The sequence below is a fragment of the Coffea eugenioides genome, chromosome 8, assembly GCF_003713205.1.
Source record: "Coffea eugenioides isolate CCC68of chromosome 8, Ceug_1.0, whole genome shotgun sequence".
Classification (NCBI taxonomy): domain Eukaryota; kingdom Viridiplantae; phylum Streptophyta; class Magnoliopsida; order Gentianales; family Rubiaceae; genus Coffea; species Coffea eugenioides.
The window spans coordinates 27,797,080-27,810,760 of record NC_040042.1 but is presented as its reverse complement, the minus strand read 5'-3'; the positions used below and the strand labels follow the sequence as shown (position 1 = coordinate 27,810,760).

Below are 13,681 nucleotides of genomic sequence, written 5' to 3'. Positions count from 1 at the left end.
CATTAAACAAGAGTTCTCTACTTTTATTCAAGGCCTCCGCTCTTTGTACGATTTGAGAGTTCAATTTTTCAACCTCTCTGGCCAACTTTAATTCAAGCTCTGCATCACTCAAGTTGTTGTTGCCGCTGGTGCATGAAATCAAGAATCGAAGCCTCAACGATGTGTTGATGAGCTGGGGCCTTGAGGAAGAATACGAGAGGAATGGATTGGTTTGGAGTTTTGGGAATCGTTGAAGGGGTCTTGGGGCCAAAAGATTAACTCTCAAGGACATTGAGAAAAATTTATGGGTTTAGATCTCTAATACTGAGAGTTAGAGGCTTGATATGATCTTGGGCGGTATTTCATGAAATTTCTGAGAGATTCTTGATTTGAATCGGTGTCAAGCGGTTCACCTTCGATTCCTTCCGGCACCGGCAGATGGAGCAATTTTGTCAAATAATAATTTTCAATCCAATGGAGCTGACAGGTAGGCCTCCTAAGCCTCGTAACGTGCACATCAGATTTCCAGGGAATGCAATAAAAGAAATATACAATACTCTCTAACTCGGCCGAATCAAGAACCACTAGTGCAGAGATGCTCTCGGCAGAATCAGATTTGCTTTCAGACGATTATTGCATGTACGATGTATCATGGGATTTCAAAGTATTGACGGACAAAGGGCAAGATGTATTAATTAGAACTCAGATAAAGAATAAATGAATCATAAACAACAATAAATTAGTTATGTGTTGTGGATGATACAGATCAATCCAATCTAAGTTTCATCTCAGCTATCAACCTATGTAGCTTTTGCTTGTTCACCATCTCTATTTGCATCTCCAGCAGCCTCATCCCCAGAAAGTAGATAATGAAGAGAAAGTAGATAATGAAGGGAACTGGAAAATATTTCACATGACAATGTGCTCAAGGTAAGTCTGGTTACATTCCTATCCCTACCCAAAAATGAAAGCAAAACGGGATAAAGAATAATAGTTCTTATATTGTTCCTTCAGACTCCGTAGCTGCTGCATGATGGCGCTCTGCAAAAACCTCAACAATCTGATGTTGCAGTGATTCCTGATTTGTTGAGCTTCTATAAATATTCCACCTTGTTTTAGATTCTTCAAACCGTTATTTTCCCACTTCTAGTCACCCTCTGCAGTGATTCCGCTTTGCTTCTTCCTCAATCGCAAGAAAAAAGCAAAAAAATTTGACAAACTCAAGAATTTTGGCAGTGAAACTAATGTTCAGACTTTCTCTTTGCCTTGTACTTTCCACCCAATATAATGGGTTTGATTGGGACGAAGGGTGCTTTTGTCCATTCAGTTATTATCTGAGGATAAAGTTGTCGTTTGTGTAATAAACTATCACGGTGTGTAAAGATCCGTTACTTTTTAGTAGAGCTTGAGTGCAAAGTGCCTATAAACATATTTCGGGGTGTATTGTGCAATGGCTATGAAAGTTCAGGGGGTTTTCTGCATTTAACCCTTTTTAAAATTGTTTTTAGTGTGAGAGAAGAGTGAGATTTAAGAAATCGGAAGGGGAAAAATGAATTTAAATACAAAACGTCAAAATCTTGAAACTGAAAGTTTGATCACTAAATCGAGTCCTCTTCAACACTGATTAAGTAGCCATTAAATTAAAAGTTTAGTTACTAAATCGAGGCTTTTTCGACAGCCTTTGCAAAAGGGTATAAGCCTTTGCAAAATAATTCAACAGCTTCATCAATAGGAAGTGCTTTTTGCTGATCTTCACTACTATTTTCAAGCAAAAAGTGCCGGAGAGACATGAACTGATCCAAAGGGTTTCTACATATATAAATTATGCGACATTTGGTATTCAAAATTGATTGAGGAAGGGCATGGTAGGGTAGATGCGTTGAGAAAACTCTTGGACATGAGAAGGCCTCAAGATCAGGATTTTCGGAATTCAGAAATAAGCCAAACTCCATGGATCTTACAAGATCATGAGGATTGGTGATGAGGAGAGGGCTCTCTGGTATTGTGCACTTCTTGCGGTTGATGATGCTAAAGCTTAGTGATTTTAGCCAAGTGGTGCCTGATTTAGGGATGGATGCTAAGATAATGTCGGAATCCTTAGCTTTGAAGTTTCTTTGAAAGAAAATTGTGGATTTAAGCACTGCTCCTGGACACCAAAAATTGTTGTAGTAGTATAGCCACCGGCCATCCCAGTTTACTTCTTTAGGAATTGTTTGTAGCAATTCTTGAAATTCATCCATATCCTCTACAACTTTGGTTGAGGATGAAGGACGGAGTATTGGCGTTTCTTCCATGGAAAAGTAAAGTGGATGGATATCAGCAAGGCAGGATTTGTTGAATCCAACAATACCACATATATAAAACTTGTTCAATAATGGGATGTTGTGGGGGTCGCCTCAATAATTCCTTATCTGCAGTGGATTACACTTTAGTTATTCAGATAGTTGTTTTAGTTAATAAAAAACCAATCTTGTGTTAAACCTTTGAGCTTAATGGGCCAAATGATTGAGTCAGTTGTTTGTTTGGTTTGTTAGGGTCTGATCCATGAGACTTAGGGTCTGTTTGATAACATAAAAAAGTGCTGAATCTAAATTTTTTCAGACATTTAGATGTTTTGAATATTTGATAAATGAAAATCTATTTGCTGAACTTGTTAAGTAGGGCTGAATTTGTGTGTATTTTTTCAGCACAAAAATCCTAACTCAATGCTTAATTCTGATAAGAATCAATAGAATTACTTCAATTACCTTATCTTATCTATCAAATCTACCCTTGTTTGTTAATCATGTTCAAAATTCTTATCTAATTAAACAATCTAATATTCTCTATCTAATAATTTTCTATTTCTTTTTTCTCCCTTTTGAATGATTTTCACATCTTTTCCATACTCCTCGTATAGTATATTTCATCTTTTATATTAATTTGATTTAAAAATAAATATTGTCATTTTCATACCTAATATTTTTAGCTAATTAAATCATAGGTTCTATTTCTTTTTTGGATAAAAAGATATAAGGACAAATTTGTCAAATTTAACTTATTAAGCATTCAGTTATAAATGATTATTAAATAGTATAAATAGGTTTAACATTAAAATTCAGACATTCATATATTTCTTTTCAATGCTTAAAATTCAGCAAATTAATTGTTTCAGTATTCAGATTTCAGAATTCAGATTCAGTTTTATCAAACGGAACCTTAGTCTAGGTTGCTATCTCTTTTAAATAATGGTGTAAAGAACAATATTCTACAGATAAGAGTTAATGACATTGAATTTTGAGGTATTCCCTAAACCTGAGTGGATTCTCTTGCTTAACTCTAAATCTTGATTAACTTTGAACGCATTCTTAAGTGGATTGAGTGTTGTACCAATTTGCTGTTCACCAAATTTTGGTCGGCCTACTCAAATTCCATCCAAATTTTATTCAAATCTGTCCCCTTGGCGAACTGGGATTTTCCTGTGGGAGAATTCGTATCTCCATTAGTTAAAAGATTTAAATTTTATAATATTAGCATTATCTCAGCCACAATAAATTCTTATTTGAGTCAATTCTATCATAAATTCTAAATTGAGTCAATTATAGAAGAATAGCAATATCTCGTCAAAAACCTAAAAAAGTGAATCAAAAGCCAGATTAATTTTACAACCAATTCACCGTATCCAAGGAAAATAACCATAACAAAAAGTGAAAAAAAGAAATTGTAATGCCTTTGGGTCCTGGAAATTCACATAAACTTATTACCTTTGAAATTCGGCGCCCCAAAATTTGCAGAAGATTGATAGAACGGAGAGGATGGTGCGACTGTGAAGAGTGGAGAGAGTTGAGAATAAATGAGATAAAGTAAAAAAAAACAACACTTGTTTAGGCGGTGAGGACTATTGACAAAGGGCCAAAAAAAAAAAAACAGAAAGAGCATTTTGCATGACACAAATCATGAAACCCAAAATTACAACTGCCGCTTGGCATCAAACACATCCCCGTGACCAAAAAATGCCCACCATCACATATCCAAATGACCAACTTGCCCAACAATTTCACAAAATTCACGACTAAACTAGGATAATCACAACCGCCAATTAGAACAAGAATCTGGGGACGAAATCGATCAATTCAGTTTTATAGTAGGTAAGAAGATAAGATAAGGTAAGATATAGTGCGATGATTACTCGCTCTAGAACAACAACGCCTCTCAAATGAAGAGTGATGCGTATACTTTGATTGCTCAAATTTTTTGCGTAGGTCCTCCGTGAAAGTAAGGTTTAAACGGGTTCATTGTTATTTGCTGGCAGTGGGAAGGCTTAAAACATCCAAGAAAAATCGCTCTCACGAAATTTACTAAGGTGTTTTATTATTGTAATTAAGAGCTCGTTTGAATTGCTATTTTTAAAAATTTTTATTAAAAAAATATATTATAATAATTTGATATACGTTTTTTTAGTACAAAATTGCAATCCAAAAATTTTTCTCAAGAAAACTGCAAACCAAATGCAACATGCCTGACCAAAATTTCTTTGGTCTCCTTTGGTGGTAATAGCCATAATTTCTTTCTTACTACCTCTTCTCCAGAATGTGCTGGAAAAATCGAGTACTCCCTGACAAGAAGAAAAGGGACGAAAGAAAGAAAGGTAAAACGAGATGGAAGCATAGTTATTAAACCCGATCCGGTCCCAACGGTTCAACCGATCAACCCGATGAACCGGCCATAGAATCGAACCAGGTTGCTAATTAGATCGTTTGGACAGTAGAACCGTTGACTTTTTGAGTCAACCTGCGGTTCAACTTCGAACTTAGGACCTCAAGTATAAGAATGTAGTGCAATCACCACTACACCAACAATACATTTGTTAGTTGTTTGGTCCTTCTTATATTATATATTAGACTTTTATTCTTATTTTATTTCTTCAAAACAAAATTTATTTGAAATCTTTTAATAAAATTTTATTTATTTCCCATATTCCATAAGGCAAATTTTAATAAAATAACATTATCCAGTTTATTTCCATAAGTTAAAACCAAAAGTTTGTTAAAAATAATGAAATTTCCATAAGGCAAATTTAAGTTTTGTTGATTCTTATAAGAATTAATGATTTTATAATAAATAAGACTAATTGAACATTTACTAAGACATAGTTTATTATAATTTCAATCATATAAAAAATTATAAGACATAATATTTAAATATATTTAGTGATCCACCAGTTGGACCACTCATCCACTAATTGAACCAGTAATCCGTTTATCAATCTCTTTCATTGAGTTCCTCTCCGGATCAGGTTTAATAACTATGGATGAAAGAATTATTTTTTTTTTTACCGAAGCCAGAATTGAGAATAGGGATGTTGCTGCGGTATGTTTACATTTCAAAACAGAGGTGTGGAAAGTTAAGGGAAAAGACATTCAAGCATTTTTGGCCACAAACGGTAGGGGAAGTGTGTTGGGCGGGCACGTGGAAAGGGCTTTTGTGACGTGCAACCGGAAGATCTATTGGGGGTTGAAGGGGACTCCAGCCGGGCATGTGAAATGTGGAGGGGCCGAAATTAAGCAACCGGGAAAGTGAGGGTTTGTACGCGAAAGTACGGCATGGAAAAAAGACGCGAAACTTACTGGATAAGCTAAAGAGTGTAGGCGTATTAGAAAGGAAAAAGCGCCAAAACCTGAGCAGGAGGAATAGCAGAAGATAGGGATTTGTTATGGAGCTGGCGGCGGAAATAGATGCTTCGGATATGCAGTGGGACAGTGAAGGAGAAAGCGAAAATGTAGTATCGCCGATGCATGAGAGTGGAACACCTTCGAATTTTAAAAGTTGCAGCAGTGAACGGAAGGCCATTCGTCGGACGGCGGAAACAATGGTAGTATCGCTGATGCATGAGAGTGGAACACCTTCGAATTATAAAAGTTGCAGCAGTGAAAGGAAGGCCATTCGTCGGACGGCGGAAACAATGGTAAGCCACTCAACTCATTCCGTGAAGAATATGGTGGATTGGATCTCGGATGAGCAGCGGCAGGCTGTCAGAGAGTTTGGATTCGGGTCAATTTTGAATGTGAAGGGAGTAGAGGTTGACGAAGAGATGTTGAAGTGGCTGGTGGATAACTTTGATGTAGATCGGAGGACACTGAACGTTCATGGGTACTGTCTACAGGTGACAGCCGAGGATGTGGAATGTGTACTTGGTTTGAGCAGCCGTGGGAAAGATATTGAAAGCGAAAAGTGAAGGCAAGAGATGGATACAGAGTTGGAAAGAGAATTGAATATCAGAATAAATAGTGGTGAAATTGTAGCGGAGGAATTGAGGCACAATATATGTAGTTTGCATAACGAAGGCTTAGAATTCAAAGTGAAGTTCGTATTGTTTGTTGTTGGTAGGTTGTTAGCACCAAGTTTGGATGACACAGTGAGCCGGTCTCTGGTGGCTGTAGTGGCTACAGAGGAGAATATGGAAAATTTGAACTGGTCGAAATTCATACTTGACAATTTGGTGAAGAGCATCCGTGATAGAGACGGCAACGGAATAGCGGGATGTGCACTTTTCTTGATGGTATAAGAAAGACGCACCATTTTGTATTAGAGATAGGAATTGCTGGAATAATGAAATTAAACTTTGATAGAAAAGACCTGTAAATGATGGTAGGCGTTTTTGTCCGTGCAGATTTACTATCTGGAACGATTCTATATCGAGGGTGAGGACGAGTTTCGCAAGTTCCAGCCGAGAGGGTCGAGGCTAAGATTTTGGGGAAGGTACGAGATTAATGAAAGCGTGCGAATATTGAGGAGGAATCACATATTTGAGGGGGAACAGGTAATGTAAAATCCTTTCGTGTGAATTGTTGTTGAAATTGCAATCTGCATTTTGTGACGTTACTAGTAGTACAAAACTGAAGAGTTGTAGTGACAGGGCAATGTGCAGTTTTACAATAACATAAGCTGTAGAGAAGACATTGATAGAAGACTGATTGAAATTGAATGTGGTAATAAAGATGTGAATGATAGTATTGGTAGAATGGAAGCAATGATTGAATGTCGTTTTGAAAGGCTGAGGAGCATGTATGAAAGTGGAAGGGTGTGCAAAACAAACCGGGCACTTGGTGTGGAGGGTGGGCAGAAGGACGATTGGCGCGGTAATGTTAAAAGAGGGAGTGAGTTACATAAATTTAGTCCTACAACGCCAGATGTTAGGTCCAAAAGCAGGAGTGAAAATGATAGAGTCACTACGAATAGTACTGTAATGGGTGAAAAGAGTGCATCGAAAATTACAAAGTGGAGGAGTAGAAAGAGACTAAGGATGGACAATACGGAGAAGCCTGTGGGGGAAGACAAACAAAACAGAAGGCAAGGTAAAAGAATAAAGGTATGCATCGGTTTGTGCCAAGGTATTTCTAGCATTAGAAAAGTAAAGTATAAATTGTAGTTTTATGTACAGATGGATAGCAGTGTGATGAACAAGTGTCAAACGAAGATCGTTGCTTTATTGGCAAAGGTGAGTATTCCAACGTTCCAGAATTACTAAAGTATGGGAAATTATAGACAATGAAAGATGACATATTTTTGTGGTAGCAGGAAACGAGGCTGGCATCTATCGGGGAAAAATTGAGTGAGGGACGAGCAAAAATACTGAAGTTCTTGTTTGACACTCAGCTGTCGTAAGGGTATGTACTGGATCATGGATTTGTTAAATCAACAGTTCTATTTTGTTTTATCCTTTATTTGAAATTGCAATGGGAAAGGGGACAGAAAAGTATTTGCAATTATAAGGTTGACTAACTATGTAGTATGATTATCCCCATAGGGGAGAGGGCATAGGAACGAAAATCTTCGAAGCAGTTAAAATTGGTTTACAAGTGACCATAAAACTTACAATTTGTGTGCTGTCAATCATGCCACCTTATATAAAAAGCAAGGGTAGGTAACATGGTTGCATATAGAATAAAAGGTGAGTATTCCAGAAGTTTGAGAATGGAAGTACAATGATAACTCAATGACCCTTACGGTGAGTACATAACCGCCTTAGGCTAACTCAATGACCCTAAGGACCGATTGAGTCATTGAAACCGTGATTGCTGGTTGTATTAGTGAGGAAGACCGAACCTACTCTGGCCGTTTTAACTCGAGTCATTGAAAATGATGATATCAAGTTTGTAGATTATGAAACCGTAATACACATAGGGAAAAGATTAATGTACGCTGTTGTAATGACAGGGAAGTACTGGTGTCAATTAAGGGGCAGACAGCAAGTCAGGATGCAATGGGGTCGTTGCTTCCTGAAAAACCCATGGCATGTGATGTGAGTAAATCGAGGGATTGAAATTGGGTGGTGTTGTGTGGACTGTTTCACGGAGGACGAAGTGATGTGACTTGAGTTTGGTGCAGATAATCAATTGCTATTGTGCAATGAAAACAGCAAGGCAGCAAAGGCGTCCTGACGATCAGTCAATGCGATGGTGGTTCATGCCAACTTGGTTTCAGGTACAAGTGTTCGGCCAAAGTTGGGGGCTTGTGAGTACGTACATTCATATTAAAATGTCATATTTTACTGTCGTGTTGTAGCAAGAGATTTTGGAGTTCAACAAATCAGCAGACGAGCTGTACTGTACATATCTACAGGAATGTAAAGTAGGAGGTAATATAAAAAAGTGTGAGAAGGTACGAGCAGCTGCCCTGTTATGTAGCATAATGGAATAGATACAGATTGCCATGATGATGACTAACTAACCGCTGCTATGCTTCAGATATTCGTGCCAATGTGGCACGATGAGCATTGGTATATGTGTGTGGTGGACATGGGAAGCGAAGAAGTATTAATTTATGATTCAATGAGAGGAGACAAGCAAACGAAAATGAATAGGCGCAGCTCCGTGGAGACAGTGGTAAACTAAGTTGGTTTGTCAAACATTTCATGAACACGACCATCACCTTTACAATTGGTGGCATTAAACTTAAAATTGCATATGTTTTTCTTGTATGGCCGTCAGATTGAAAGGTTGGAAGCAGCGCTGACTCATGGTTTGGAGGGGCAGTATTCGTCATGCCTTTGGCTGTACAAAATAAAAGCTGCAGCTACATGTCCACAGCAACGGAATGCGTAAGTTGCATGTGCATAGGTTTGGAAGTTTTTTCCATAGTTCAGCAACCGTCACTGTCTAAATATGTGGTTATGGTTTGTAATGCAGGTGGGATTGTGGGTTATTCATGCTGAAGTACATGGATATGTTATCAAGTGGAATTGGAAGCTGGAAATGGAATCAGGTAAGGAAAAAGGAATGGTGTCGTATGCTGTAACAGTAAGTGTGTATGCTGCATTGGTTGCGAACGATGGAGATAGTAACAAATTTATGGGTGCAGTACAATTCGGAGCAGGAGCGGCGCAAAGTAGCACTGTCTTTGGTTCTGGATGATGCCAACGTTGTCCGTTATCAAATTATACGGAAAGCGAACACGCACAGGAGGTTGGAGATGAATAAAGTTGAGGTTCGATGAAGGTGGCAAGATAGAGAGAAAAAGTAGCGGCATTTTGTGGAAAGGGCCATGTTTTAGGCGGTGTCATAGTCGGATGGACGTCGTCGTAGCCTAAAATGTAGAAGACGGAGACAGAGAGTCCAAAAGCTGCCATAGTAAGGCAAGCGGTTGGTGTGTATCTATGAGTTTCATTAGAGGAAGGGAAAGCAAAGTTCAACCGAGCAAACTCGCTATCTATTGGTGCGGGGAGACGTTGCCATGGGGATAACGAGTACCACAATCTTCATGTGGTCGAGAGTTAAGAGAAGATTTGTGGTTGGTTATGAGTAGCGTACAGTGATCCATGGTATGCAGTCATTAGAAATAAATGAAAAAAGATTGAAATATTTTATTTGTGGTAATTAAATTTATGTATCGCGAGAGTTTATGAATTAGGTGTCTTGACGTATCCGAAACAATTTGTCTTAACACGGAGTTTTAACCTGCAATAGGTTAGTTTCTTGCTTTGCATTCTATGCTAACGGGTAAATGGCACTCAAGTATAATATCGATCCGATTTTATCGAACAAATAAAGTGGCCATACATAGCTGGTGTTTTATTGCAAACCGTGTTCAATTAAATTTTATCCGATAAGTGAATTAGTAAGTATGGGATATTGGAACTCTGTGTCATAGTGGAGGAAATCGATAAAGAGCCGGTGTTTTATTGGAAAAGGGGTTTTACTAGAGAACTGATTGATAAATAAATGTATTAATGGAAAAATGGGTGCCTTGTTCTTATAATGGAGGAAGGTCATAAAGAGCTGGTCGTTTATGGGAAAGTGATGCATTACGGAAGTGTCCGCTATTTGGTTTATGAAATTATCCCAAAAATATTAGAATTAATTTATTTATTTATATAAAAAATTATAATATATATTTTAGTATAATTTACTGATTGATTTTAATTTTATTCGATAAAAAATTGTTTTATGGAAAAGGGTACTCTGTTGTTATATTGGAGAAAAGCCATAAAAAGCTGGGGTTTTATTGCAAAACGAGTTATCATATATTTTATCCGATAAATGAATCTATTAATGGAAAAATGGGTGCATTGTTAGATTAATGGAGGAAGGTAATAAAGAGCTGGTCTTTTATGGGAAAGTGATGCATTACGGAAGTGTCCGCTATTTGGTTTATGAAATTATCCCAAAAATATTAGAATTAATTTATTTATTTATATAAAAAATTATAATATATATTTTAGTATAATTTACTGATTGATTTTAATTTTATTGGATAAAAAAATTGTTTTATGGAAAAGGGTACTCTGTTGTTATATTGGAGAAAAGCCATAAAAAGCTGGGGTTTTATTGCAAAACGAGTTATCATATATTTTATCCGATAAATGAATCTATTAATGGAAAAATGGGTGCATTGTTGTTATAATGGAGGAAGGTAATAAAGAGCTGGTCTTTTATGGGAAAGTGATACATTACGGAAGTGATCCGCTATTTGGTTTATGAAATTATCCCAAAAAATTTAGAATTAGTTTATTTATTTATATAAAAAATTATAATATACATTTTAGTATAATTTACTGATTGATTTTAATTTTATTGGATAAAAAAATTGTTTTATGGAAAAGGGTACTCTGTTGTTATATTGGAGAAAAGTCATAAAAAGCTGGGGTTTTATTGCAAAACGAGTTATCATATATTTTATCCGATAAATGAATCTATTAATGGAAAAATGGGTGCATTGTTGTTATAATGGAGGAAGGTAATAAAGAGCTGGTCTTTTATGGGAAAGTGATACATTACGGAAGTGACCGGTATTTGGTTTATGAAATTATCCCAAAAAATTTAGAATTAGTTTATTTATTTATATAAAAAATTATAATATACATTTTAGTATAATTTACTGATTGATTTTAATTTTATTGGGAAAAAAATTGTTTTATGGAAAAGGGTACTCTGTTGTTATATTGGAGAAAAGCCATAAAAAGCTGGGGTTTTTAGTATATATTACTATATTTGTAATAACAAATATAATTATGTAATATATTATTACTACATACACATATATATTATAAATATATGGACATATATATTTGCATGATGGGAAACATCTGTGCCTGCGTCATGTGCATCCCTTCAATAACGTATTCCAATTTGTACAACGAATGCATCAATACAGGCCCAGAAATGTATTGTAAGTTCTCCAAGCCTGTCAGCAGCATAGACATCCCCATTCAAAAGTGAGGCAATCTTAAGCTCCTAGTCCAGCAGCTAATTTTCCCTATAGAATGACATATTCAACCAGGGGTTAGCTAAAGGAATACATTACTCATACAGACTTCGTGTTGGGTTTGAAGATTCCATTGCTGGACTTTATTTTGGTACAGACGCAAAGCAAGGAGCCTAGCTCAATTAATGTCAACCATTGCTCCCTGACCAACTGTTAGTATTGCACGTATCCGAGAGGTTAACCAGACGTTCAGATTTAGTGAGTGACATTTAGATCCTTAATGTTTAGACGATAAGTTGCCAACAAACAATTAGAATGAAAACAGGCTAAACTTACTACATGCCAATGTGGTTTGAAGTATATGGCTGACGCATCCTGCATTTGACAGCAATTAAAGGCATTATCTGATCATTTTTCCTCATGTGCATTCGGGAACCTGCATACAATATACGTCATTCCCAACTTCGACATTTTTAGAATTTGCATAAATTAACTCAGCGATGGCCCTTTGCAAACTAAAACAGAAGGGAAGAAAGTAGTACCAACATATATGAATTAGACAGACCCAGTGTCTGACTAAAGCACAAAAGTTTTTAACCTGTGTGTCCCATCAGAAGATAGGTTCTCTCCTTCCAATGGTTTGGAGAAGCTTCCGTACAGTGAACGGCCCATAAACTGATCTTCCTCATGCTTTCAAATTTTCCTTTTTTTCTTGGTCTGTGCATATGATCAGACGCAATTTTAGCTATCAAAAAAACGAAATGAACTATTGTCAACATAGTCCTGAACATGAATGCATCTAAATACCTCCGGAGGATATATGTTTGGGGCTTCCCGTTTGCGCGTCACTTGCTTTGCTGTGTTCTGCAGTCCAAGCTTGCTGACAACATTAACATAAAAGTTCCAATCCACACTGCCTTCTGTTACGGGTGATTGTCCAAAACGGTTTTGCTTAATGAAATCTTGTACATTATCAGCACGGGCCAATTTCTTCAGGTGTCCTACAAAATCTCCTTCAGGATCTGCAAATAAGTTTTGTGTCAGGCCAATCTTTGAACGGATGCTCTTCCGTAGCAAAAGCCACATTTCAAAGCCAAAAAGACCAGGTCTTACCCAAATAATTGTCTTCTACAGTGTAACATGTATAAGAGGTGGGGAAGATGGCATTGTACGGCTGAAGAACGAGTAATATGGAAACAGTTAGGCCTGATCATGTTGTTTGTGCATACTGGAACATATACAACATAACGATCAGTTCCCGTATGGTGCACTTACAGAATTAAGGACGGATTTATACGGAGAATCATCGACTAATATCGTGTTAGAGCTGTTGTACGACTTATATTCTCCCCACACACGTTTCAGGTCCTTAAACATCACTGTTTTGTCTGGATTTTCCCTAAGCCTGGTTTGTGTCATAGTGCACCGCGACTGATCCTGCACAATATTGATTGTTCCCGACTTTGATTTATCAGAAGTCTTACACACGGACTGACTACACACAATCGAAGTAATTTGTGAATGACATCTCACCCAAACAAATAACAGTCTCTGCTCCAAACGTTCATTCATTTTTTTGGATAGACTGTCCAACACTGGTTGAATGTTGTGGCTGCAGAAAACACAACTGTCTTGAATTAAGGGAACAACAGAAAAACTTGTGGACGTTCTAGTTAATCAAGTAATTGAAATATAGGTTGGCGGATACCTTAGCTTTGATGACCAAACAGCCACCTCAAAATATGACAGACAGACCTGCAAAAATTCACAGCAATGTGGTCTGAAGTTAAAGTCCCGATTTCTGGTCATCCTTGTAAATGCACTGCCCAGAAGCACTCCATTCAAATCAAGAATAAGAAGCTTCTTCTTTGAATCATTGCTGGGCGCAAGTTCTGGCGGGTTTTTTTCACCCTTGTACCTTCGGCTGGGGAAAAATTGAAGGCATACAGCATTTCAGCACATGGATTGTTTTGTGAGATCAAATTTGAATGTCATAATGAGAAATCAAACAAGAGGAATT

General features: G+C 37.1%; 2 protein-coding genes across 2 annotated transcripts in view; both read right to left on the bottom strand.

The window, feature by feature from the left end:
- Nucleotides 1–1,634: 1,634 nt before the first annotated feature.
- LOC113780480 (cytosolic sulfotransferase 15-like) lies at nucleotides 1,635–2,219 on the bottom strand. Its single transcript, XM_027326277.1, has one exon. The coding sequence runs from the start codon at nucleotides 2,217–2,219 to the stop codon at nucleotides 1,635–1,637; it is 585 nt and encodes a 194-aa protein (XP_027182078.1).
- A 9,463-nt stretch (nucleotides 2,220–11,682) lies between these two features.
- Nucleotides 11,683–13,681, bottom strand: part of LOC113780478 — a 3,133-nt gene continuing 1,134 nt past the window's right edge. Inside the window, exons 2-7 of the mRNA XM_027326276.1 lie at nucleotides 13,370–13,416; nucleotides 13,195–13,273; nucleotides 12,937–13,098; nucleotides 12,775–12,835; nucleotides 12,469–12,683; nucleotides 11,683–11,712 (exon numbers count right to left, since the gene is read on the bottom strand). Of these exons, the coding sequence (XP_027182077.1) occupies nucleotides 11,683–11,712; nucleotides 12,469–12,683; nucleotides 12,775–12,835; nucleotides 12,937–13,098; nucleotides 13,195–13,273; nucleotides 13,370–13,416 (594 nt within the window). The remainder of the gene's footprint in view (nucleotides 11,713–12,468; nucleotides 12,684–12,774; nucleotides 12,836–12,936; nucleotides 13,099–13,194; nucleotides 13,274–13,369; nucleotides 13,417–13,681) is intronic.